The following is a 27680-nucleotide window of genomic DNA, read 5'->3' on the forward strand; positions in this document are numbered from 1 at the left end:
CTCATACACTATATTTGTGCACGTTTCATAAAAATGGCGAACTTTCAATGCAAAAAGGGCCGAAACCCTTTTCAGAACTTTCTCGGGTATCTGAATTTCTTTGAATAATCACTAGATTCTTTGCAAACTGAAACATGAGACATTTACACATCTCTAGTAGTTTTGAAATCACTATTGTTTTATCAATTACTTTTACTATAAAACGTGACAGTAATTTTTCAGGGAGTGTTAAAAAGGAAAATGCAACCACATATTAACATTTTAGGAATCGGGTGTTGCTGACTTTTTAAAGTTGCGATATGAATTTCGGAACAGACTCCATATCTGCATAAAACCAGACGTGGATAACCACCAATGAGCCAGGAAAGGAAGTTCTCTGTGAAACAAAAGTGAGACAGCTTTCAATACTTTGAATACGAGAAGGTGATGCTGTAGCACCAATTATAGCAAATCATCCCTTTCACTAGAAAATAATCAGCATCTTTGCTTCTTTTTAGCAGGCTGTGTTCCATTACTTGTCATGGAAATGATAGTATGGCAAAGCATTTTGACAGGTATTCACGTCTAATGAATGGGCCTGACATACAAACTCGATATTTCTTTAGATTATAAATTAGCTCTTTACAAATGAGCAAAAATTGCCTATTTATGTTAACTGCTCGGTTTTATTACGACTTCTAACTGCAGGGGAGTCATTACCTTGCTATGGGTCATACATCACTATGCAATATTTGACGTACAGCAAGTAATTACATTTTACCTGTTTTAGGTTGAATATTAACATACTCCAGTTTTCGCATCAGGCAGATATTTTTTTCTCAGTTGAAACCTTATTAGGCTATTCTTTACTGATTAGTGTGTATAAAATATAAAGGGCTTACGCAACCTTTTTGCATTTCTGACTTTTTGTAGGACTGGAAGATATAAGACATTAACAATGCGTGATACTATAATATTCAAATCTACTGTATAATTATACAATGATTCTACTGTACATTGTGTATTATAATTAACCTTTTTTTAAATTTAAATTATACTTACAATAAATTGGATAAGCAGTAATAAAATCATTATGGTAATATCATAATAGTGTAGAAAATATTATGAGGAAGGAAGGAAAAGAAGAAAAATATCTCTTTCCAGTATAATTGAATTTGTGATTGAATCAGTATGGTTTGAGCATGGGGTTAGTCTGATCTCAAAATAATATCCCCTAAAATGTAGGTAAATAAAAAGCAAGCACTCAATTAGTCAGTCCGGGGAAACTCCAGTCTCCTTCATTTCCAAGGAGGATCGGTCGCTCGTTCAATGTCAGTGAGTGAAGATGACACATACTCAGATCAGAAATAAAAAACTGCTAAACAGGTCTCCAAAAATTCTAAAAACTATCTTTATTATATACCATTGTATATCAAAATAGAGCCCGACTTGTTTCGGGGGATGTAGACACCATTGTCAGGGGTAATCGTTATTCTAGAGATTAGACCCATTTGGGCGCCTATGCTCTCGAAAAAGTGTGTTTAGATAAAGAGGATTTTTTGGGGGTGTTTTTTTTTTTTGTCAACAGCCGTGCAATGGCTTGCACAACAGAACTAAGACTGAGTAAACACGTGCAGAGATGACCAGCAATAAAGAGCTAGAAATCTAGGCACAAAACCAAGCTACACGATGCTGATAAAGCCACACATGCCACAGTCGGACTCGGGGGACTGCTACAGATGGTAACCCACACAAGGTATGGATTCTGTGAAGGAAATCTACTCCATTATGTGTGAGGAAAAAATATATATGGGTTTTTAAAATGGCCGCTGAGCAAAAATAAAAAGTCTACATAGACGCCTGCGAGAGCTACGAACTCGGAAAGTGAAGTCTGCCCCACCTGTATGACCAACAACTGCAGTCCTAGCATACACAGAGAATATTGATGCGATAGCGCCTCCCAAGGTCAGTGTGAAGTATACACCTGAAAGTGCCAGAATGGAGGGAAAATGTGTTTGTTCTGTAATTAACAAAGCTACAGGAAAGAGTGTCCCTTCAGGCAATATGATGTTGGTGAGGATGTCACTTATATGTCTGGGTAATGAGACACACCAGCGAAACACCCAAAGGATGTTGGGGATTCCTGGACCCTAGGCACACGGAGGAGTTGTGTCTCTACGTCCTGGAACATGAACGTCGGCAGCAAGGGCAGGACCAGCTGATTGCCGAATAGTTCTGCCTGCTACTGCAACAAAAGCATGGTGGGTGCAGTGAGACTGCAGATGTTTCAAACAAAGAAGGGGACCTCAGTAGCCCTGATATGCCACAGTCTTACAAAGTAACGAGGAAGAGAAGAAAAAGAAAAGAGGTTCTTAGCTTACCGTGGAAGTTGCAGAAGTGCACAAATGACCTTGCGAGATCAGAAAGGGGCCGAGATGACCTGCAGCCTACAGTGAATGGAAGATGCATCCTGGGAATGCAGAAGTCTCCAGAGGGCCAAGGGCAGAAGTCGTGTCCTATGCATAAGTGTCTGTCCGGTTCTGACAGTGAGAAACCCTCAACAAACAATACCAGGGAAGCAGAGCCAGAACAAATAAGTGACAATCCCTTGACCAGCCCTAAAGGGGCACTACAAAATGCCAGACATGACGTGATCCGCTCCGTGAACGATTAAAAAAGGAGATAGAAGCTAACGCAGAGCTACACTGTGATCTGTTCACAGTCTCCTTTGAGTCTGGTACTTTGAAGATCACAGACCGTAACTTGCGTAGTGACTTCGAGCAACTAATGACTGAGCTAAAGATGGTGAACGCTATTATTACCACCATTGACAAGAATCAGAGCCACTCAGGCAAAATTGTTGATGACTGGAAGCAAAAGTATGAGGAGGCTCAGGCAGAGCTGGAAGTCTCTTGGAAGAGGCTGTCAGTCTCAGTACAGAGCTGGGAATCTCTCTGAAAGAGGTTTACACTCTCAACACAGGGACTTACCTTCAAATATAATTATAGGTCTTGGTCCACGTCTCGACATTGTCCCACACACATGCAGCTTGAATGGATGCTTAGGCTGAGGTTTCTAGGACAAATGTTTTTTTTCCCTGAATACCATAGTGGCAAATCTTTCAAGGACGACTGTCTCATCCGAAAATATAACATCATCAAACCTTTCTCCACTCTCAATACACGCACGTGCGTGGTCAACTATTTTTATCTTATTAGCCTCCCTTATCATGGGAAACATACTGCAATTATAAGAAAGAATGGGTTATATTAATACTACAGTATCTTTCTACTACAGTACTGTATGTAGTGATTTACAGCAGATTTGGCTACCATAGACAGGTAGCATACCCAGAAATGTGATTATAAGGAAAGTACTGTACTTCCCAAAATAAGTCATACAGTATTTTTGTACAGTAATTTATTTTACCTGACATGTCTATCGGTCCAGCCCAAATCGCATCTCATTTGCCTGATGCTGGTATTACACACTGTAAGACCATGCGTCTTCTGCAGAATATCCTGAACCTCTGCAGCTGAGCGCTCATCATTTTCATGGCTGATCTCATCCACCAGCCGCATCGCTTCCCTGTGAAAATAAGTAACATGATAAAGATTAAAAGAGTGCAGATGCATAGGCATACTGTGTGACTGTGAAAAGAATTTTTTTGGAGCAGAAGTGTATACAGTACTGTACTCAGTCGGTTCTGACCCTGCGGACCCTTATACAAATCTTAGTCTTCCGATGGGCATGATTACGAACACAGTTTATTGACACATGGATGCCCGCTTCCTGTAGCCACCATTGGATGTGCATTATTCTGTATCCCTTCTTGTACATGCCCATTATCGCCATGCTATATTCCTTTAACATTTTTTTGCTCATTGCTGATTTTCAGAAGGCCTGAACCACAAAGAAAAATTAAATGCATTTTCAATGTGAATTGCAACTTCGTTATACATTATGCTGTATTTAAAAGGTAAAGTGGCAGGTACAGGTATATGCCTACTTTTAACAGCTGTGACGTCAGCTGTACTGTACATAAACGCTCACAGAAACTGCATAACCACACTCACTGATCTTGATCAGATCTAACACTTGTTCTCTTTTTTGTTTTCAGATACTGTATCTTGTGCTTAACAATGGATCAATCACGCTTCTACGGACGTAAGAACCTGCTTTCTGCTGCCGTCCCAGTCAAAATCCTGAGAAAGAGAAAGACAGCAGCTGTACCCGTGACCCCCAGGAACAAAAAGTGAGAAAAGAAAACAAGTAGCACTCAAAACTCCTAAGGTCAAGAATCCGGGACTGCCATGGAGAAAGAAGATGGCCAAAAGCATTTCCACTTAAGATTTTTGGGACGAGGTACCTGGGGCTGCACCCGGCAACCATCCCCATGGCTCCCAGCTCTGGACCCTACTCGCCTCGCCCTGGATCCAGCATAGTCCAACCCAACCCCTGCTCACCTCGCCCTGGATCCAGCACAGAAGAACTCTATCCCTTCTCACCTCGCCCTAGATCCAGCACAGCCTAATCTGATCCCTGCTCACCTCGCCCTGGATCCAGCAAAGCCCAATCCGACCCCTGCTCACCTAGCCCTGGATCCAGAACAGTACAATCCAACCCCTGCTCACCTAGCCCTGGATCCAGCAAAGCCCAATCCGACCCCTGCTCACCTAGCCCTGGATCCAGAACAGTACAATCCAACCCCTGCTCACTTAGTCCTGGATCCAGCACAGTCTCAGCAGACCCCTGCTCAACTCGCCCTGGATCCAGAAAAGCCCAATCTGATCTTTGCTCACCACCACCACCTCACCCTGGATCCAGCACTGCCCAACCCGACCACTGCTGACCTCGCCCTAGATCCAGCAAAGCCCAACCCAACCACTACTCACCTTGCCGTGGATCCAGCACTGCCCAAGCCAGTACCGGCAGTCCCAGTTCCTACCCGATCCAGCTTGGTCAGACGCATGTTGGAACTATCGGGTGGATGTGGAACACCTGTCCCAATGCAGCTATACAGGGACAGAGTGGAAGCAAAGTTGGACCTGATTTTAGAGAGGCAGAGAGAGGGACATTGTGGGTCTCTATTCTATTCTAGACCCACAGCAGCAGGAGAGTGCAAGACATCTGGAGACAACCTCACCACCCCCGTGTCTCTGTGCAATACCCTGATTTTACAGAACATCACAGATGAGGAGGACATTTTGGTTACAAGCCCCCATGACTGAGGGAGAGACCTGCATGAAAGCGTCATCCCCGATTAGTTAGCTATGCTTGCTTTCTAAAGCACACCTGCGACACCACAGAGGCAAAGACCACAGATGATCTGTGGGAATGCAGTAGATGACATCCCGCTTTCCATTATACTAACGAAACATTGTCAAGATATGCAGCAAACTATGTAGGCAGCTGCATCGATTTACTGTGCTAATTTTCAAGCACCATGTCAGTTTTGAGCAATATTCCCAGTGCTGCAAACAAGTGAACTTTTACAGCTCGAGGGGGAAAAGTGTGATTCACACTAAATTAAGGAGAGTCATTATAGACAAACTAAGGAAATAGTTTAAAATGAGCATTGCACTATTCATGACCATCAAAGACAGCATCAGTGACATTTTGAGGTATCATAGGGCTCTGGACTGGAGTGCTCCGGGCAAAGAAGTCACTTTATTAACTAAATAAATAAAGTTTTTTATTAAATGTTTTTAATCTAATAAATATAGTTTTACAGAAAATGTTTTTAATTAAGAACTTTATTGTAGTTACTGTTTAATTCTTTTTTCCATTCTTGTTTTGCAGGTTTGGCGGGTTGATTACAACACTGTGTTCACGCAGGAAGCACATGTAATGTACTTTTACAGTGTTTTCTTCTCTAAAAAAACAATCTCACAATTATTTAACATTTGAACATGTAAAAGAGATGTTTGAAGAGCAAGGTGTCAGTTAGCGGTTGAAGAAGATGCATTATTGTATTATTATAGTGCTTCCAAAATGAAAACATTCCTATTGTAGGCATTGTTTACTGTAATTCTTGTTTTATTCATGTTTTGCAGGTTTGGCAGGCTGATCAACACCGTGGTCATGCAGGAAACACATCCAGCGATACTGTCAGGTAATGTTATGTACTGTAGTTCATGCATCTATTTTTTGTTTTGACAATAACCCAAAATTCAATGACACTCGTATGTATTTCAACCAGGTTCCATAGAAACTCGTATGCGCAGAAATCCAATGACGCACATATGTGTTTAAACCAGGTCCCAAAGAAACTCACGCGTACCACACAACGTAATTCATGCACTATGCTACTGTATTTCTTCTTGATTATTTATATACAACATATTCTCTTTACGGGGGGGAAATGTCCAAGAGCCAGCCCGAAGAAGATGTCAATTGAAAAAGATTGTACATTTGGAAGAAGAGCGAAGAAATTTGAATTATTGTATTTTTCATAAAGTCATTTACTGTAATGTAATAAAAAAATATTTCATATTTTAAAATACTTTTTAGTCATCTGATGTTTTTAGGGGAATAAGTGGTGGGTTGCATTTAAATACCATTACATATATCATATCGTATCATATGAAATGAACAGGCATAAGGCATGGGTTACATTGCATTCAGATTTTGAAGCCACACTAGCACAGGCGTATGCAAACCAGGGTGGGGGGCATGCCCCCCATTGGGGGGGCGTGAGATTATCTCCATGCGGCGCGGGGATTACAGAGGCCCCGCACGCATACCGAAGGCATTTAAATTAAATGCCAGGGAAGAGGCGAAGGCCTCTGTAACTCTCTCTTACCTTGGTTCAGATGTCTTCTGATAAGTCGCTATGGCAACGTGGTGTCAAATTATGCAGCGGGGTCATGTGACGTCACATTGCCATGGCAACGTGACGTCATGACGCCAGCACGTCTGAGTCAAGGTAAGGAGGGGGGCGTGTGGATAAGGGGACAGCTGGCAGGGGCGCAGGGGAAAAAGATTGCGCTCCCTGCACTAGCACACTAGCGCCTATCATTTATGTGGAGTATTGCAACGAACACTAAAACTCAATTTTCACGGACGCGATGCATTCGTGGGTCTGCACCAACGGCCAAAAAAATGATTGTGTCACTTACACATCACTCGCAAGAAAAATGTGACAGTAAATGGCGCTGTATCGCTAGGTCCTACATCACAACCAAGCAAGCTGTGAGTTTCTGCAATATCGTCTTAGTGCTACAATCGGCTTTCCACAAAATCCAGGAAAGAAGAACAGATTTAGGACTGGGAAGTACAATACAAATCCAGTCATGCTACCATGCTCACGTGGCCCAAACCAGATGAAAACAGCCGCTATAAAGATCCAGTCTTTAGGTAGAAGGAAACAGAACTGTATCTGTGATCATGCCCCTAGTGATGCAACAGTGGTTTTCCACTCGTCTTTGCAAGGGAAAGACGCACAACACTATAAAGAGAGGCCACAGGTAATAGTGAGGTGTGAGGAGAACGGCAGCGAAATTAATGTACTGGAATTTAAAGATCCTGAAACAAGATGCGAATGACCTTTCTATAGATAAATTGGCTGCTGCTGATTTCACCCTGAGGCAGGTGTTGTGTCTAGGGCAATTAGCATTATAATTAGGGATTAAGGTTTTTAGGGTAAAGGGATTAAGGGTTTTAGTGTTAGAGGTTAAGGTTTTTAGAGTAGATGGTTAAGACTAGGGTTTTTAGGATAAGAGGTTAAAGTTTTTAGAGTAGGGGGTTAGGGTTTTTATGATAAGGGGTTAAGGTTTTTAAAGTAAGGGGTTAAGGTTTTTAGGGGAAGAGGTTAAGATTAGGGTTTTTAGGGAAAAGGGTTAAGGGTTAAGGTTTTTAGCGTAAGGGGTTAAGGTTTGGGTTTTTACGGGTAAAATGTTAAGGTTTGGGTTTTTACGTTAATGGCTTAGGAGATACATTACCTGCAACGCCGAACTGTCCTGGCAGCCATATGTCACGGAATGAATGGCTGCGACTATGACAGAAAAGAGTGCAGCAAAGCTTTCAAAGTTTGTTATTATGACTGCCCCACACTTCTGGAATGCGCTTCCCCTCTATCCGACCAGCACCCTCTCTATCCACCTTACCCACCTTACAACAAACCTGCTTAACGAAGCATACTGTATGAGTAGCTCCATCGCTAATAATTTATACCTCATACATTAACCTTGGCCCCTTGCAGAAGCACTTATCAGAACGCTCTCATACTGTCTCTGTACGTTCTTCCTACCAACCAATTAGATTGTAAGCTCTTCAGAGCAGGGACTCCTTTTCCTAAATGTTACTTCTATGTCTGAAGCACTTCTTCCCATCATGTGTTATTTGTTATTTATATGATTGTCACATGTACTGTATTACTGCTGTGAAGCGCTATGTACATTAATGGCGCTATATAAATAAAGACATACATACATACATACATGACTGAGCTATGAGGTAGATTTTATAAAATCATAATGGCAGACTTACTTACTTGGCACGGAAGAAAATGTGTTGACATCAGTATTTTTGCCATACAGTAATAGAATACAATTGGATTATTTCACAGCATGGCTTTTTGAAGGCGATTGGGAAAAGCAATTTGTACAAAGAAAATAAATTCTTATTTGGGTATGTGGCACTGCATCTTTAAAGAGCTTTTTTTCTGACGTCTCTATAAGCAGCAGAAATTGAAAAAAGTCATTACCGTGCTCAAAAGTTCAAATAAAAAACTGACACATTCAACTTTACTAGTTTAAAAGCCTGTTCAATAAAAATAACAATTTTATAATATAATAGAATGCTGTGCAAGATTAATATAACCAGTGATAATCTGTGTGTGCTCTATTTAGCTGAAAGTTGATGTTATCATTAAAATGTTATAGTTTTCTTGGTTTAAATAGTATGCAAATGCATGCAATTTCGGACTTCTTGCAATTTTTGGTTACTTTGGGAGAAGAGTTATAAACCTGAAGGTACTGAGTCATAAAGATTTTACTTTCTTTTCGCCACCACATAACTCCTACTCTAGGATAGCCTGCCTCTTTATTAGTCAAATATTAATGCAGCAGTAGGTCATGCAGAAATAGGCCCTATCACATGGTTGGATCACGCTCCCATCCAAACACTGCTGAAAACACCACTAATGATACTATATAATTGGCACTTGTAAAATGTAAAATGTCTTTGTATTTTCACGGCGACATAAAAAACTCTACATTCCAGCTTTTAGCACACAACAGAAATGTTTATTATCCTGAGTAGTACTGTAGTTACATTCACAAATAGCAGATAAATGGTGACATCAAATAAGTTATATTTTTTTCAAAGAGATTGCATAATTTCTTTCTCTTGGTGAAATCTGTTCTGTCTTATCTTGCAAGTATCCTTTTCTTTTGATGTTATCCTGGCTTCCCATTCCCTAGCTAAACATACCAGCATTTATCCAGAAACTATTCCCCTAGTCAGTTTTCCTTACGCCCAACACCATGACCGAACATGTCATGTGTTCTTCCAGAATAATCCTGTAGCGCCTGTCAATCTGACACAATGCCATACCTCCTTATGTACATATAAGGAACTACTTATATTAGAGAAATTACTACATCAGCTTACCAATTGTAGCATACTCTCCTATGTAACAACATCTATGGAAGATTCTTTGCTTGTCCGAATGGTTCATGTGTGGCATCTGTTTCATAAAATTTACAATAATTACAATATAATAATAATAATATGAATGGAAATCTTACAGCGCCTAAACGATTATCCGGGTGTGAATCCCCCAGCCTCTTTATGGGTGACCCATAAGGCACATATAAGAGGCACCTTCATCTCAATTGCCTCATTATGGGAAAACGACACATAATTAAAACCGTCACAGAGGAAATAACAAATTAGAAAGCCCACAAAAACTTCCCTTGCACTTATGTAGAGACCTCAATAAATTACAATTAGATGACGCAGAAAAAGCCTTGAAGTGAACAAAGCAAAAGTTCTATGATAAAGGCAATAAGGCAGACAGGTTGTTGGCCAATAAATTGAAGGGGTTGAAAACTAAATCAAATATCTCTGCTATTGAGACAAAAAAAAGGAGAGGTCACATATAACCCAGAGATGATAGCATAGGAATTAACAAATTATTACTCCAAACTTATAACTTAGAGAAGGGCAGCTCACAACCTATGCACTTAAAAACCAAGATAAAAAAATATCTAGCGGGGTGTGATCTGCCAACCCTAACCCAAAAGACCTCACACACTTAAGTTCCAAAATCACTGATTCTAAATTGAGAGAAGTAATAAAATCACTGAAATCTTCTAAAGTATCAGGTCCAGGTGGCCTCCTAAACATCTATTATAAAAAGTACATCCACTAATTAGACCCATATCTACTGAAACTCTTTAATGAGTTTATGGAGGATGTCCAAAGCGAATATTGTATTACAGTAATTCACACTGAAGGGCGGGGCCCTCTTTGGTGCAAAAGCCACCATCTCGTATCACTCCTCAATTCTAATCTGAACTACCTTGTTTCGTTTGCTTATGGTTACTGATTTGTGTGCACACCCCCTCCCTGGTACAAGCATGCCTTGCCAGTAGTTGATATGGGGTTTTCCCCCTCCTAGGAGCTGCACTTGAGTGATGGCAGGAGGCAGTGTCATTAGGCCTGGGCATGAACAATCATGAGACAGACCTGGTGCCCTCCTCCTGGCTGTACTTAAGGACAGTGCCGCCCCAAATTTGTTAGCGCCTTTCCCCACTTGAGGAAGGCAGGTCATACATTAGAGAGGCTGATTATTGGGCCTTCTTCAGTCCTCTTCCCTCCAAGGGAGAGTGAGTGTGGACCATACCTCTGTCTTTGCTAGGGAGGCAGGGAAGAGCTAGTATGCCTGCGGGTGCCCTTGGCCTGTAGTGACTGTCCAGGGACCATCCTTCAGTGGTAGCTGATAGTTGCTGCATTGGGGAGAACCTGCCGTATACTGTGATGTACAGGAGAGATAATAAACTGTTCCTGTTGTTATACCTCCTGCCTGGTGCGTGACCATACTGGGGGGAGCGGTAATTGTTCTACCGTGGGAGATCACCTTCAGTTCCTGGAGCCTACGGCAGATGGAGGCGCTACACTGCTAAAGAGATATGTAGGGTATGAACCCCAGAAGCCTAGTCCTTTGTCCCCACTACCACCGGCGGACGACTCAGCGCTCCTGTTACCAGCAGCTATCATGCACCACACGAACAGTAATGGCCAAATCTCCCACTGGATGGGGGGAAACACCGTTACACATATATCACTAAAATAACAAAATAACAAATTAACAAATTCTTCTCTGTGAGGAAATTTATTCCCACTACTCCCAGCTTTCTCTTGTACATGGATCATTTATTCGGTTGCTGTAACATTTACCAAGGAATTCAGACATATCCATTGTTGTTATTATTAGACAGTGTATCTCAGCAAATTGACATAGTATGTGGTTGTATTTTCATTTCCCGCCAGGCTGATGTTAACGTTGTGCTGTAATTGTCCACATTAATGCAATAAACAGTTACAACAGAATAATAGAATGAAGATGCAACTAATATATTTATGTACTTAATGTAGTAAATAAAGTGCGGAGAGCATATTGATTTGAGAGATGGGGACTCATTGGATATGTACTGTTGTTCTCTTTTTAAAAAAAAATATATTTTTCTGTGAAATCATTTGTATTGGATAACAAATGTACAGTACTTACTATATGTCATTCATACTGCTTACTTTTTTGGAGGTTAAACGCAAATTAAACTTTTGATGTATATTTTAATACATAATCTGAAATAATTTGGATCCATGGTGTTAAAGCTACGCAAATGAAATATAATATATATATATATATATATATATATATATATATATATATATATATATATGTCTCTTAAGTTCAAACTAATACTGCACTGACACACTTTATTCGAGCAAATGCCCAGTTTGTACCTGGCAGATACCTGGAATGCGCCACTCCTCACCTCTGACAAGCCCCGTTGTGTTTGCCTTCCCAGCCTGGGTTCATGCCTGGCTGACGGGCGGCTGATCTGTTAAATTGTAATGATTAGGATTTAATAGGCTGCAATGCTTCGTGTGTCTACCAGATGGCATAAATTAATGAATTGTAATGCAGTATATATATATATACTGTGCAGTATTGCAGCCAGTGGGAATAAAATGCTTCAATCCCTGCCTAGAAAATACCTCAATGCACTCGGGCAGAAAACAGTCACAAACCTCAATACACCCGGGTATACCCGAATTCGTGGGACTAGCCGAGCTCGAATAAAGTGTGTCGCCAGTGTATAAAAGTATTTTTTTTTACTATACTGTACAACTAGCTTTAATGTACCATACCATCTTCAATTTCATAATTTGTTTCAATTTTTAAAGAGGCAATCCAAGCATTTATTTTTACATTTTTTATACAGGAGTGAACTCTGGAGCTGAACCGCATTCATTTTAGCTCTTGGGACACTCTCAATAAGCAGGTACATGTGGATTGGCTAAATACATTAATCACACCCTACAAACTCTGAGCTTAAACAGAGGAAAATCAATGAATACACATCACAAAATAGGGATTTCTTTAGCATACAGATGCAGCCAGACTTACTGTTTCTGTATACAAGTGAAATACATGGCACTTCATTGCATTTCACGACCCCATGATGACCATGGCTGCCCAGTGGTGTCTTGCAGCTTCCGTAGTTTTTTCAATTAATGATAGGTAAGGCTAATGTGTAGGTAAGCTAAATTCAATGTGTTCTGAGCCTATTGCTGCAGCCATACAACATAGTGTACATTGGAAATTATATTACAGAGGTTGTGGCAAATAGGGATTGTATTGTACAGTACAGTACAAGCAAAATGTAGTGTACTGGATCAGTGAATGTTTTATAACAATATTTAATCAATCTTGATTCCCCAAAAGTTCCAATCATCCACCAACTGGCCTGGTTGTCTCTTGTGAAGCTCTAAATATCCAATAGGTTTCCATTTGGGATAGATGTTGTACTCTATTTCCCTCTCTCCAATGGGGAGGAACCCAATCTATTCCCCTAAAGGTTAACCCCTTAGGGTATTTTTTTTTAAATGTAGGGAAACAGATTGTGTCTCTAAGCTAATTGAAATGTACATACAATGTTCCAATATTCTAATTCTAAGGGATCTTATACTTCTGCTCACATATTGGAGCTTGCAAGGGCATTCCAAAAGCTAGACTACATAATTTGTTTTGCCGTTGGCTAAGGATGACATGGTATAGCTTTGGACATATTTTCTAGAGTTAAAACAATTAACCTTATGAGTGCCAAACTTACAACCTTTACATCTCTTACAGCCATAGAAACCCTTAGGCTTTTCAAGTAACAAATGGATAGAATTTGTTCTGTAGTTTTTTCTTTGAAGACATCAGGAGCCAATCTATCTTTCAGATTGTCTGAACTTACTTCCCTAGCTGCCCCTATCTCGCCCACTGTGGAGGTGCTGAGGCTTGGTCCCCATTGTTACCTAATAGAGTCCTCTTGTGGCCTGCCTTTGTAGAGCTTCATCTCTTTAGGACCCCTGTCGGCCCTTGTGCTTCTCTCCCTCTGTGGGTAATCAGTGTCCCTCTCACATGAACTGCATGCTATCTTGTAGCGATCTAGAGTAGGGCCAACTATGGAACCTCTGGTGGGGCTGGTCCAACTATGCCATGGGGCTGTGCAATGTAGAGCCCCCTCAGGGCATAGGTTGCCACGATATGGACTCAGAGAGTAGCATGAAACCATTCCTAAGGCCTTTATATAATCGGGACACTTTTCCTAACTGTCAAACAATAAACGAGGGGATCCTATCCTATATATACATTGAACACATACATACTATATACAGTGATATCCCTCCACTGTGTCTACTCCAGGAATCTCGCTTTCAAAAGCTTCCCCCCTCTTTATGTACTGTATATATCCTGTGACGTCACTGTCTCCAGGCAGAAGTGGGCGGGACTTAACATCTGCTAAATCACCCACAGCATAATGTAATGGGAAAGGGGTGTTACTCTGTGGGATTACACAGTTAACCCCTTAAAGCCTTGGGAATCCCAAAGAGGGGTTACATATAACAAAACTGTTATTAGTGCTTTCACTGTATTGCATCTGCATTTGGTGTATGTGTCAAGTTGACAAATGCAGTTAGATTCACTAAGCCCCTATAAGGAGTATCAGAGTTGGATCGCGCGTTAACTACCATCAAATTTCAGTTAACGGGATTGAGCTGACCCTGACCTAGCAAATGAAATGGACACAAGTAAAAGGAAAAATCACAGTAGTTACAGACACAAGCTGCTCTGATACCAGCTCTGCATACATATGTAGCAGGCATTATTGTACCTAACAATGCGTTTTGGTGCGAAATCCATAACACAATATTTCGGGGTGACTATTTTCAAACATACATAAGCACGCCGAAAGTCATAATGTAAATTGTGCTAATCTCTGATCTTCTAACATGTTTACAGGTACAACAACGACCTGTGCATCTGTATTGCTAACTGGCACAATTGGAGGAAAGTTGATGCCAAACTGCTTGTTCCATTAATAGAGAGGGTGCAATATAAAAGACTCATTTCATAATGCCCATGTGTGACTTCCAATACATATTTTTGTATTGAAACTTAGTTTACAGAAGACCACTGGCATATCTAGAAATATTGCAACCTATTGATTTACCAAGTGATATTTTTTATGTAAAAGGGTGTCTATGTATAAACACAGAGAGACGCTTTGATGCATTGCACAATTTGTACTGTCACTGATAAGAAACTTTGTTATTAAGATGATTTACATTTGGTGCAGAATGTTAGTCTGCAAGGTTTGCTTCAGACCTGCGGTGATGCAGTAAAAAGGGAGACAAAATTATATAGAATTGAAAGATATCCCATTGTAACATGTCCATCCTGTAACTCAGAACAATACAGTAGGTAGTAATGCTGCACACAAAATAAATAAAGTAAAGATACTTGCAATAACCGGTGCTCCTGGTTCAGAGAAACTTGTCTAAACAAATCCTATACTTGAGTGTGAATAGATGATCCAAGGCACTGTGGATTTTCCAAAAGATGTATTGTGTCAGAACAGCACGATGTTTCAACCATCTACGAGGTCTTTCTCAAGTTACTTGAAAAAGACCTCGTAGAAGGCTGAAACGTTGTGCTGTTCTGACACACTAAATCTTTTGGAAAATCCGCAGTGCCTTAGATCATCTATTCTTACATCCTGTAACTCACCCATAACTTCTCTTATTGGCATACAAATCACAAAGTGATGCACTCAAAGTCATCTTGGGCAAAATACCTTGGCTGATTTGATGTTAGGAGGCACAAGATGAAAAGCCTCTCTTTACTTTAAAAACTTGCCTTTATACATACACAACTAATAGATAAATGTACAGGGTCTGATTAAAATGAGTTTAGAGGCCCAGCAGTTGTTTTTATTGGTAGGACTTTTTTTTTTAAGTGCTCCCTTTAGCATGAGGTATGGTGCCTCGTTGTGTTTTATGTATTTTATTGCATTCAATGTTTCTCTTTTATTGTTTTATTACAGAAAGTGAGTGAGAAAGTTGGAGGAGCTGAAGGTACCAAGCTAGATGAAGACTTTAAAGAAATGGAGAGGGTAAGTACTGCATCTAGATTTTGCATGAATAATTATTATATACTCTCATTGTTACAAGGATTGTCACTAAAAAATATAAGCCCTGTCTACATGTGGCCACCTTACTCAAGCCTGTCAATAGAAATGTGTGGACCCAATAACACAGTAAAAAATATGGTCCTTCACATGTGGTTAGTCACCTTCCAGTAAAATCTCCATACAGACTACTGTCCAATTACCCCAGCAGATTAAAGTTGAACTGTAATAAACAGGGACTTGGATGGGAAGGGTAACACGAGTGGAAGGATTAATTCAATGCACAGAATGTATAGCAAGAATATTTCTTACAAATGCATTCGGTAATCATTCCACAGCCCCAATTCTTATATCCACCGTGGATATTCGAGGGACTCTGAGATGTGCTTACTTTACTTCACCAAACGGAAAAAGGAATCCACTTCAGCATCAAAACATACAGTAGTCATGCAGCACTGCATTATAATAGCGTTACTAATTTACTCCACTTTTTTCATGAGGAAAGTAGAACCGAGGAGAGAAAACAAAAATTAGTAGTTTTTTAATTGTCCCAAGTGTCTCGACTAAGTACTGAGGTATGTATTATGGAGGCTGTGGAAGCAGCTATGTCCTATAAGGAAGCTGGGAAAAGGCTGCTAGGCATCAGAATAAAATGTGTCAATTGCAATATGTAAAGTATTGCACAGTTATTGTAATTCATCGTATAGAAGTGTACTGCTTTATTTGGAAGACAAACATAATGTTAGTGAATGTTTAATAGCTCCCCAACGTTTTTTCCTAAAGCAGGGTATTTAACAGAATGGCTGTGGGTATTTAAAAACTTCATATGAGTTGTTCTTGTAGGAACACCAGGAACACAGGAAAGCATACAAGTGACAAAGCCAACTTTAAAACCTCTACAGACTTGACTTAAAGTCTGTACAAGTCTTTTAGTATACACAACTTCTCTGGAAAAGATTAGTGACTGGGGAATTAAGTAGACCAATTAAGATTATTGCTTTAATTTTCTAATTCTTTAGGTATTCAGCGGCAAACCCAGAATTTCTAGAGGGGAGTTTCCAGGACAAAAAATAAACTTCTCACACTACGCATGTCACGTCCAAATACTGTGTCTAATATATTGGCCTAAACGTTTTCTTTTCAACAATATTTGTAAAAACAACACATGGTGGATTGAAAATGAGAGAGAAATACTAAAAGCAACATTTTATATCTACTGTACCTACCTATCTATCTACCTATCTATCGATCTCTCTCTATATATATATATATATATATATATGAAAAAGAAAAGAAAAAAACAGGCGCACACCTAGTGCATTAAAGTATAACAATGTAGTTTATAGAACAATAAAAACAGTCAAATGCCCACTCACAAGTGTACACGGTAAATAAGCAGGTATGAGATAGGCTCTCATAAGCCAATACTGCCGTCCGACTCAGCAATGGTGTCCTGCTCCTGTGTGCTCTCCGCGTGGTTTCCTGCAACCGTAAGTGACATCCACCCGGTCGTCATCTAGATGACGAAACATGTAGGGCGTGGCTAAGACAGAGGAGTCATTTTCCCACGGAGACCATCACTGCGGTTTGAGAACTATTGCAGGCTGTGAGAGGCAAAGCAGAAGTTTGGATCCCTTTTTCCCCCGGTGGTGCAGCGACCAGAAGCAGGGAGCTGAAGGTGCTGGTTCCCGGAGGGATTTCCTGTGCGGGGCACTCGACCGGGTGGATGTCACTTCCGGTTGCAGGAAACCACGCGGAGAGCACACAGGAGAAGGACACCATTGCTGAGTTGGACGGCAGTATTGGCTTATGAGAGCCTATCTCATACCTGCTTATTTACCGTGTACACTTGTGAGTGGGCATTTGACTGTTTTAATTGTTCTATAAACGACATTGTTATACTTTAATGCACCAGGTGTGCGCCTGTTTTTTTCTTTTCTTTTTCATAGGTATCAACAGGGAGTAGTGATCCCTTTGAAACGGGCTGCCTTTTACCTGGATGCGTCATTTTGGAACAGGACTCTGTGTTTTTTAAGTTTTTTTAACGGTTTCAATCCATTGGTTTTTATTCATTTAATTTTTAAATATTTTTTATTATATTTTTTATTATTAAAGTATTAGTACATTGCTTTTTATTTTATAAACGTAAAATCTTTAGAATACATAGGTTTTTTTTATATATATACCTATCTTTGCCACCCCATTGGTTGTATTTCACAGTTAGGTGTACTTAATCACAGTTTGTTAGGTTACAAAAGAGGCGCTACTTCGTTTTTTTGTTCTGTTTTGATATATATATATATATATATATATATATATATATATATATATATATATATATATATATATATGAAAACACAAAACAAGACCAGCGCACAAATAATATAACAATTATAATATATGACATATAAAAAAATCAGTGTATAAAATAATAATGAAGTGACCGAAGATGGGCTACGGTGGCGTGGGTGATAATGTTATACTAATAGGGAAAGGCTGCTCATCAAGGAATAACCAATTCCTATACCACATGTGAAAAGACCAAAAAGATGAGCGCACACTCCTATTAGTATATAATAATAATATATTTCATATAATGCAGACATATAATATATATCCACTGATAGTGGGAAAAAGATAAACAATGAAATAAAAATATAAATAAAAACAGTACAAAAGATTAAAAAGTTGGTCACAGAAAAATACTGCACAAATGAGGATCTATAATCTTAAACTTGTGGTAAATACGGATGGAGCTGTGCATGTGATAGAATTTATTCCAAAGTCCTCCTAGGGTGGCGAGTGTATAAGTATACAAACGCCAAAGTATCCAGCACATAAACAGTCCCAAAATGATGTATTGCTAATATGAACTAAGGCTTCAAGTTGGACTGATCCGGGAGCAACTCTTGTGAGCGCGCCCATCAGCTAGGAGCTGCAGTGTCCATACGCTGTGGGAACTGTAGTATAAACAGTGTGGTGTTATATACACAGAGTACCTTATGGCTTGTCCTTGTATAGCCACTACTCCAGCGGTGCGCAAAATGGGGGCGCGAGATTCGCTGTGGGGGGGGAGCCGCAGGGTTTACAGAGGCCCCCGCACGCTTCCCGAATGCATTTCAATTAATGCCGGGGGGAGCTGCAGGGCCTCTCTAAACCTAAGGCCGCGCTTATAGTGCCGGCGACGCGACGTCGCCCGAAAACAAATACATTGCCGCCGCGTGCGCTTATATTGCACGCGACAGCGACGAGCGATGTCGCCGTCGCGAAAACCTGAAGCCAGCAAAATTTGATTTTTCAAGGGCCGTCGCGTCACGTGACGGCCCTTGAACAAATCAAATTGCTGGAATCCTGCAACCCGGCCACCCGGCGAAACATAACTTTCGCCAGTGGCGATGGGTGACGTCACCCGCCGTGTCACCGTCGCCAACGACGGCACTATAGGCACGGCCTTACTTAACTTGATTCAGACGCTCCTGGTGACGCATACGCCATGGCAACGCGGCGTCACATTACGCAGCAGGGTCATGTGACGTCGCGTTGCCATGACAATGTGACGTCATGACGCCAGGACGTCTGAATCAAGGTAAGAGTGGGGGGGGGGCGTGAGGAGAGGGGGAAAAGCCAGCTGGGGGGCGCAGGGGAAAAAGATTGCGCTCCCTTGCACTCCTCCACTGAATGTAGTATCCTGCCTTTGTGAAAACCACTAGGGACTGGAATACAGGGACATGACGCCACTCCAGGACTTAGAAAAATGAGTATTGTACTCAGTAGGTCCTTTGTGTTGAACAATGATATTATTTAGCTCCAATCACAGTTCCAAAGATATTTCTCTTTTTATGTGCTAGTGTTCCTGGTCCAGTTTGGGAAATAAATAGGGTTGCCAGGCAAGTCTCACTCGCACAGACCAATGGGAAGCCACAATGCTAACAGGGAATGATATGGCAGCTTCCTAATGGACAACCCTTGCAGCCACTTTGATTTCTCTCCTGTCTCTCCTGTTCATGTCAGCCCTTCATGCGCTGGAACTATTAGCCGTGACTATTCAGCTGTGGCTGTCTCACCCCTAGGACATTTGGCCACCGCAGGTAATGTATCCCCATACCGTAAAAAAACCTTAATCCCTTACCATAAAAACCTTAACGTTAACCCATAACCCCTTATGCTAAAATGTTTAACCCCCAATCCTAACCATCTATCTCAGGGCCGAAACTGCTGAAGGCTAAACGGCCTTGACCAAGTGTTCCTCGGTGAATGGCTGTGGCTTAAAGTACCTTTCTGTAAGGGATATGCTCTTCTCAGCTGAGTTTAGATACCTGACGCTTTGAGACCTATTTTAGCCCTTTTTATTTGGTCTCATGTCAGTTGTTCTGTGTCATGCTGCAGGTGGATAAAAAAACGTTTACCTAGGGAGCCACTCACTGTCTCCTCTGGTGATGAAGCCCTCGCAGCACCCTACTCTCACCCAGGAACCACTGACCACAATTTGGGGACTTGAGTAACTCTTGCAGAATTTCCCATGGCAAGTCTTTTGTGCCTCAGATAAGCTCTGCGTTCATGTGGACTGGCATGGTGGCATTAGCCAATCCTGAAGCAGTGCCGTGCATCATTGCGCCTGACTTACAGCAAACCTGGAGCCCCACACTTTGGTGTAGCGGTGTCACATATGCGGTGCACTTGATGCCATCATTGCGTACCCATGTGGCCTTCATGATGGCAGAGTTCTTCACATGGTTCAAGACTTCTAAGTAATTCAAAGCTTTGAAGGAATAGTCTTTTTAATGCACAGGCAAGCGCCCTTCACAGGAAGCAGAGTCAGATTTTTCAGGAGCAGATCTGATATAGAATATACATAAGATATCTACTTGCACTCCTCATCAGATGAAGAGGAGACTAAGGAGGAATCTACTAGCTTCAACCCGAAAGGGTTAGAAAGGCTCATTAAGGTGCCAAAAAGAAGAATAGAACCTTTATAATATAACTGTAAGGATTACCGAAGTACAGCCGCTCCGCGCATCCTCTCGAGCACCACCGCGCATGCGTGGGGTGCCTATGGACCACATTCCTTACCAGACGCGCGCAGCATGCATACGCGCCAAAATGGCATCATCCGACGCCGCAGACTCGGGCTCCGCCCCCGGATCGTGCCGCACACTAACTGCGTGCAGCGCTCGCACGTGACACGTGCGCCACGCCCCCAAGCTGCGTGTCAAGATCGACTAGCTGCCAAACAGCTACACCTGCTCATAGAAGCATTCTTAGCTGCACAAACAGCTGCACCTGCTCATAGAAGCATTCATTGGCTACACAACAGCTACACCTGTTCTTGGAAGCCTTGGACATATCACGGCGGCCGCGGGGGCCGTGACCCCGCTCCACCCCGTTAGGGGTTGGCTGTCCTGCCTATATATGCTCACCAATGTCACAGGTACATTGGCTGAGCATAGATTTATGTTACTCTGTGTTTACCCTTGCTGTTCCTGCCTTGTTCCTGTCCTGCTGCTTTTTCTAGATTTACCCCTTGTGTACCCAACCGGCTTGTCTGACTACTCTGACTTCTGGCTCGTGATCTTGGCTATCCTCTGACTCTTCGCTCCTCTCCTATCCTGACCTTGGCAAAGTACTTTCTACGCTCCGGATCTCTCCTACGTTGAACTCGGCAAGTATCATGACTACTCTATCCTCTATATCCCTGATTCGGTTACCAAGACAATCCTACACTCTGGACGTGGCCCCCGTGCCTGTGGCTGGATTCACAAGGATCCGTTCAAGGTGAAAAATAAGATAGACTGAGAAAATCTGCCCTGGGTGGATGCAGCGGTGGAAAAAATTAGGGTGCTCAACCCAGATGAAATCCATCAAAGCTATAAATCAAAACCCTGGAGATACCAGTGGGAGTGGGTGGGTACAATATAGACTTTTGTAAGCATAATGACAGTTGTCCAACTTAACCATGACAGTCTAAACCCATAAAGAAACCCACTCACGTCATCTCCAGGGGTGTAGTGCAGGCGTGCCAGCCATGAAGGAATCCACAGTCCAGGTGAAGGCAAAAGAAAGACGAATGGCGCACAGCCAGGGAGCCAGGTGTAGGATAAAACTGCTATTCTTTATTTGTGCATGCAGGAGGACAGGCAACCCCCTTGGGTAACAAACAGGAACCTCCTACGCGTTTCGGACCTGGGGGTCCTTTATCAAGGAGTATGGGATGTGTTTGGATAAGGCCCCTTATGTACCTGCTTCATAATTGGTAAATTTCAAAAGTCTGTGCAAAATCGCCGCCGCCACCTAGTGCGCATGCGCGTGACGTCACCTGAGGCGCCGCACCACCAAGCCGAGGGATTGTGGGTAAGTACCGCCCCCTGTGTCTGACCGTGCATGCTCACATCGGAGCGTGAGGCTGGCAAGACTTCTCTAGTCAGTGTCTCCGCTCCTGCCAGTAGTGACGTCATCGCGGGCCTCCCATAGGCCGGTGCATGTCGCTGGCCCACCAATGAGAGTGGTGAACCATCGACAATACACCAATCACAACGGGTCCCCCCGCGCTCACACTAGAGGTAGTCATGGAGCATACAGGCTAGGATTAACAAAGAACAACTAATTTTGTGTATGACAGGGAAAAAACAAGATCTAATTCTCAGGTCTACCTGTCATAGATGATGGGCTTTATCCATACTGATCCCATATTAAACAAAACATACAATGTGGTACATATAACAGGGAGGATCTGGTAACCGCGGTCACAGCACTCCACACAACCAACGCTTGGAAAATTCAAAAAACTTTATTAAGCTCCACAGTGAGCATACATAGCACCACTCTGACGCGTTTCGTCTATAGAAAGACTTTTTCAAAGAGTGAAGATCCCCACACAGTACCGGATCTTATATAGGAAATGACGTGTACACTAGGCACCTCCCTAATTGGCAAGTGCCTCCCACATCTCAACACAGGGTCAGAGTTGGACGTCATCCTATTAAAGGGACCAAATACATATTACCCACATATATAAAACATAATAGACATACATAAACACCTATTACCAGTAAAAAGCTTGGGATTAAAAACAAAGACATTGTAATGCTCACATAGTACATAATCACATAATATATAATTAATAGAACAACACGAATTACATAATCTGTCATATTAGAATCGGATGATGTGGATCAACCGTCTCCTGATGGATTTATAAAGAAATAGCATATATCCTTATACACAAGGCATGACATATTCAGATCAAAATAACAGTATAAATTGAAATGCGATGTGGCTTAATCGGCGTGAAATGTACTGGATATACACCTTGCGCACTCTCCACCCACTTGGCATTAACCAGGAGTGGGAACTTAAACACTTTCTGGCTGCCTGAGTGGAGGGGGAGTGTGTGTGGGGGGTGTTACTCCAGTATATTTATAATTATGGAATATTGCTATGTGTGAACAAGTCCTATCTAGGAAGTTTTGTTTGGCTTTGGTGTATATATTATGTCTGCCACATCGCATTTCAATTTATACTGTTATTTGATCTGAATATGTTATGCCTTGTGTATAAGGATATATGCTATTTCTTTATAAATCCATCAGGAGACGGTTGATCCACATCATCCGATTCTAATATGACAGATTATGTAATTCGTGTTGTTCTATTAATTATATATTATGTGATTATGTACTATGTGAGCATTACAATGTCTTTGTTTTTAATCCCAAGCTTTTTACTGGTAATAGGTGTTTATGTATGTCTATTATGTTTTATATATGTGGGTAATATGTATTTGGTCCCTTTAATAGGATGACGTCCAACTCTGACCCTGTGTTGAGATGTGGGAGGCACTTGCCAATTAGGGAGGTGCCTAGTGTACACGTCATTTCCTATATAAGATCCGGTACTGTGTGGGGATCTTCACTCTTTGAAAAAGTCTTTCTATAGACGAAACGCGTCAGAGTGGTGCTATGTATGCTCACTGTGGAGCTTAATAAAGTTTTTTGAATTTTCCAAGCGTTGGTTGTGTGGAGTGCTGTGACCGCGGTTACCAGATCCTCCCTCTTACACGTCATATCCGGATAGGAGCACGCCGACACCACGAGGAACAAAGATGGCCACCGGAGCGTTCTTGTAGCTACAGTGCAGAACGGGTGTCGTGAGTACACAAGAATATATGCAGTTATGTTTTAGGCAGTTGTGAGGCTACTTGGCACCGCACTGTGATTTACTGTGGGGTCTTTTCTTTGAAGAGGCTCCGCTGTATCTCTATGGATTGACCAGCCCACTGCCTGCATTCTCACTGCTTTCCTCACTAATGACTGTATAACTTACTTATCAGTGGTGTCAGCTCCAAGTTTTATGGGACATATGCAGACTCAATAGTGCGGTGGTTTAGGAGACTCGGTACTCAACGGGTTAACACCCAAGTGTTTTTTGGTACATATAACACTCTATTAAAACAAACAAAATTACTACTAGCATGATACAATATGCACCTTGAAACTAAGTTCAAAAACATATACATATCCAAAATACAAATCAAAAATACAAAATATATATTAAAAACAATAAAGACATTTAACAAGACTTGTTGATATGTCTTGTCCTTAATGTCCCCAAGGCTGAGGAACAACAAATGTAATATACTTTTATGTATACAGATTCTTATTGTCATCCTTAATTCATATCGGTGATTGCACATTGACAACTGAGGGTGCAATAATTTTATGTTTTAACTCATACTATGTGATTGATGGATTCTAAAGGGCTCTCAAGATGTTGAAAGGTAACGGGCGAGATCCTTAAGGGATGTCTCATATTAGAAGGACAATATAGTACTGGGAGGATAGTGCTGTTAATATTTTTTATTTTTTATTTATGCAAAAAATGAGACAGGTTCCATTCTATATTTAGACCACAGGGAGTTCTTGTCTGAAGCATAAATATCTGACTCTTCGCTCCTCTCCTATCCTGACCTTGGCAAAGTACTTTCTACGCTCCGATCTCTCCTACGTTGAACTCGGCAAGTATCATGACTACTCTATCCTCTATATCCCTGATTCGGTTACCAAGACAATCCTACACTCTGGATGTGGCCCCCGTGCCTGTGGCTGGTGTTTGTTACTATTCCCATCTCAGTACCGGGGTCTCGTCTTGTTTGTTTCAATGAGAATAAATATCTTGATAGGATAGACTCTTCTAGCATATTCACAAGGATCCGTTCAAGGTGAAAAATAAGATAGACTGAGAAAATCTGCCCTGGGTGGATGCAGCGGTGGCCAGATTCACCAGACAGGAGACTATTTCACTGGAAGATGCAGTGTCGTTAAGAGATCCGATGGACAAGAGGATAGATGGCCTCTTCTAGAGCGTATACACCACTTTAGGAACCACATACAAGGCGATATCTTCATGGTCCGGGTTAGGCAAACTATTGCTTTGTTTTTCCAAATTGCAGGAAATGGTAGACACAGGAATCCCACGTCAGAAGATCCTGAAAAATTCAGCAATCTTATCTGAATCAATAGATTTCCTGTGTGACACCTCGCTTAATGCAACAAGACTATGAGCAAGGTCATCAGCACTATCAACTGGGGACATGCAGAGCTCTATGGCTGAAACCATGGCAGCAAATACACAAGTTGGTATCCATCATTCTTGGGAAAAGCCCTTTTCAGAAATACCTAAGGATTGTAGTGATGGGGTGTCACTATCAGTTCCAGGCTCTTCCTTTGACCTTTGTAAAGCCCCTCAGGTTTTTACAAAGGTGCTGTCAATGACCGTAGCCACTATCCGAAAATAGCTGATATTCTTGGTTCTTTATTTGAATTACATCCTTATAAAGGCAAGCCCCAGATCAGAGGCAGTTCTTCACACGTGCTGAGTACAACAGACCCTAAAAAGAAAGAGATGGCTGATCAACCACAGGAAGAGCATGTTCATTTTCTCCCAATGCCTCAGATTTTTAGGGATGGATTTCAATAGATTCTGCCAAGGTATTGTTACCATCAGACAAAATTGAGTACATTATACAGAAGGTGAAAAGCAGGGGCTCATCATTAGAGGTAGTGTCCTGGGGCCTATACACACATCTCCCTAAAATGGTGAGAGTCAATTCCAAATCTGTCCTGAGACCAATTGCTGATACCTAGAATTTGGGCTCGGCTGACAATGGAGACAAGTTCGTCAGGATTGACAGCCAGCCTGAAAAGTCAGTTCATACAGGGGATATGGTTTAAGTCAGAGTCCAGACTCCAAATAAAAATATTGAAACTAAGAGCGGTACAAATTTTTTTTCAGGTGGCCAGTGAGGTGGTAAGGATGGTCGGAACTTAACGTCCCAGCCCATATGGGACATATTGCTGGGGAAAACAATACTTACGTGGATTACTTGAACCACAAGACTATAGACCCATGAGAATGGTCACTGGATCAAGAGATATTACAGCAGATCATAGTCAACTGGGGAAGACCATCAATAGAGATTAATAGCAACGAGATTCAACAACAAATGTCAGAAATAATTTCAAGACACCGAAATGTAGAGAAACATTGAATAGATGGTCTAGCACTGGATTGAAATGATCTAGTCTACAAATTTCCACCAATACCACTGATCCAGAAGACTCAAGAAAGGTTCAAGGATCAAAAACTAGAAGTGATTGTGATTGCACCAGCATGGCCAAGAAGACCATGGTTTACAGACCTGATACAAATGTCAGTGGAAGCACCATGAACACTCCCAATGAAGCTGTAATTTCCGACACAAGGGCCAATTCTCCATCCAAATGTGGAAATTATGTATTTGATAGCTTGTAGACTGAGAGGGTTATTCGAATGCACCAAGGGGCTTCGCATAGAGTGACAGATATTCTGATCAAAGTCAGAAAGCTGGTAATAGGCAGAATATACTACAGAATCTGGAGGATCTTTAAGATATGGTGCGCTAGGAATCAGTCAGTCTCTACATTTGATATCCTGGATTTTCTGCAGGAAGGGTTAAAAAAGGGACCTCAGCCACTCCTACCTAAAGATTCAGATAGCTGCATTATGAAGATTTTTCCAAAAGCCAATGGTCAATGATAAATATATTCAGGAGTTCACCAGAGCCACTGGCAAGATAAGACCCAGGTTCTAGGATGAACACTACAAAGATGAAAGAAAAAAGCACACAGAGGTAAATATAAACAGATTTGTATTGATAATACAAGCGATTCAATTCTCCCTTACATGTAAGTAAGTAAATACAGGCTGACTCCAGACATAGTCCGCAATGGCAGGAGTCCCTGGACTAAACGTTGGATGATAGCCGGCACATCCAGCCAACAGACCCCACAAAAATGGAGGACAGGGAACTCCAACGGGCAAGTGGTATGAACAGAGAGCCAGAAATTACGTCTGCTACCCAGAATTCCCTATGCTTTTCACACAACACTGGTGCTTTGTCAGAGGGTCGTGTTTCTGCCGTGATTTAATAGTGATCAAACACATTTGTATGTCTTGCGTAGTCCTGATTGGCCGAATACAGGTAGGCCAATCTGGAAATAAGCAAGACAACAAATGGATAGCAGATATTCAAAGCAAAGCGAGGAAAGGCATGAATCTATTAGTCACCATAATATTTACCAAAACATACAAATATCTTAACTAATAATTTAACTATCATTTTATGAAGGTGATATAAAGTGAAGTGACTAATACATTTGAAATAAAGAAACCTTCTTTTAAAAGAAGAGTTTAAGATGTGATTGGTAGATATATTAAAAATAAATAAATGTGTGAATTTAATTATGTGATTGTGATGTAGTGAATATATGTGAAAATGAATTTGTAAAAATCCAGACAGTATATCTAAACAATAAATACGTATAAATGAATTTGTGTGATTAAATATATACAGTATATTTTTGGGGATATTTATGTGACCATGCAATTCTCATTAGTAAACTTGACATATAACTTTAGGGAAAAAAAACACATGGTACAACAACATATGACAAAAATATTACAAAAATGCTC

The 27680-nt window shown here is 41.3% G+C and overlaps 1 protein-coding gene across 5 annotated transcripts in view; it reads left to right on the top strand.

Moving 5' to 3' along the window:
* Positions 1-27680, top strand: part of SH3GL2 (SH3 domain containing GRB2 like 2, endophilin A1) — a 263901-nt gene that overhangs the window by 154637 nt on the left and 81584 nt on the right. For 2 of the 5 annotated variants that reach the window (XM_075594915.1, XM_075594894.1), the window contains exons 2-4: positions 4100-5603; positions 5782-6094; positions 15591-15659. Coding sequence is in view for 4 of the 5 variants with exons in the window: in XM_075594894.1 (XP_075451009.1) it covers positions 15651-15659 (9 nt within the window). In the remaining variant the exon portion in view is untranslated. The remainder of the gene's footprint in view (positions 1-4099; positions 5604-5781; positions 6095-15590; positions 15660-27680) is intronic. The other 3 variants (XM_075594886.1, XM_075594909.1, XM_075594902.1) reach the window with 2 other exon arrangements.

The sequence above is a fragment of the Ascaphus truei genome, chromosome 1, assembly GCF_040206685.1.
Source record: "Ascaphus truei isolate aAscTru1 chromosome 1, aAscTru1.hap1, whole genome shotgun sequence".
NCBI classification, from domain to species: domain Eukaryota; kingdom Metazoa; phylum Chordata; class Amphibia; order Anura; family Ascaphidae; genus Ascaphus; species Ascaphus truei.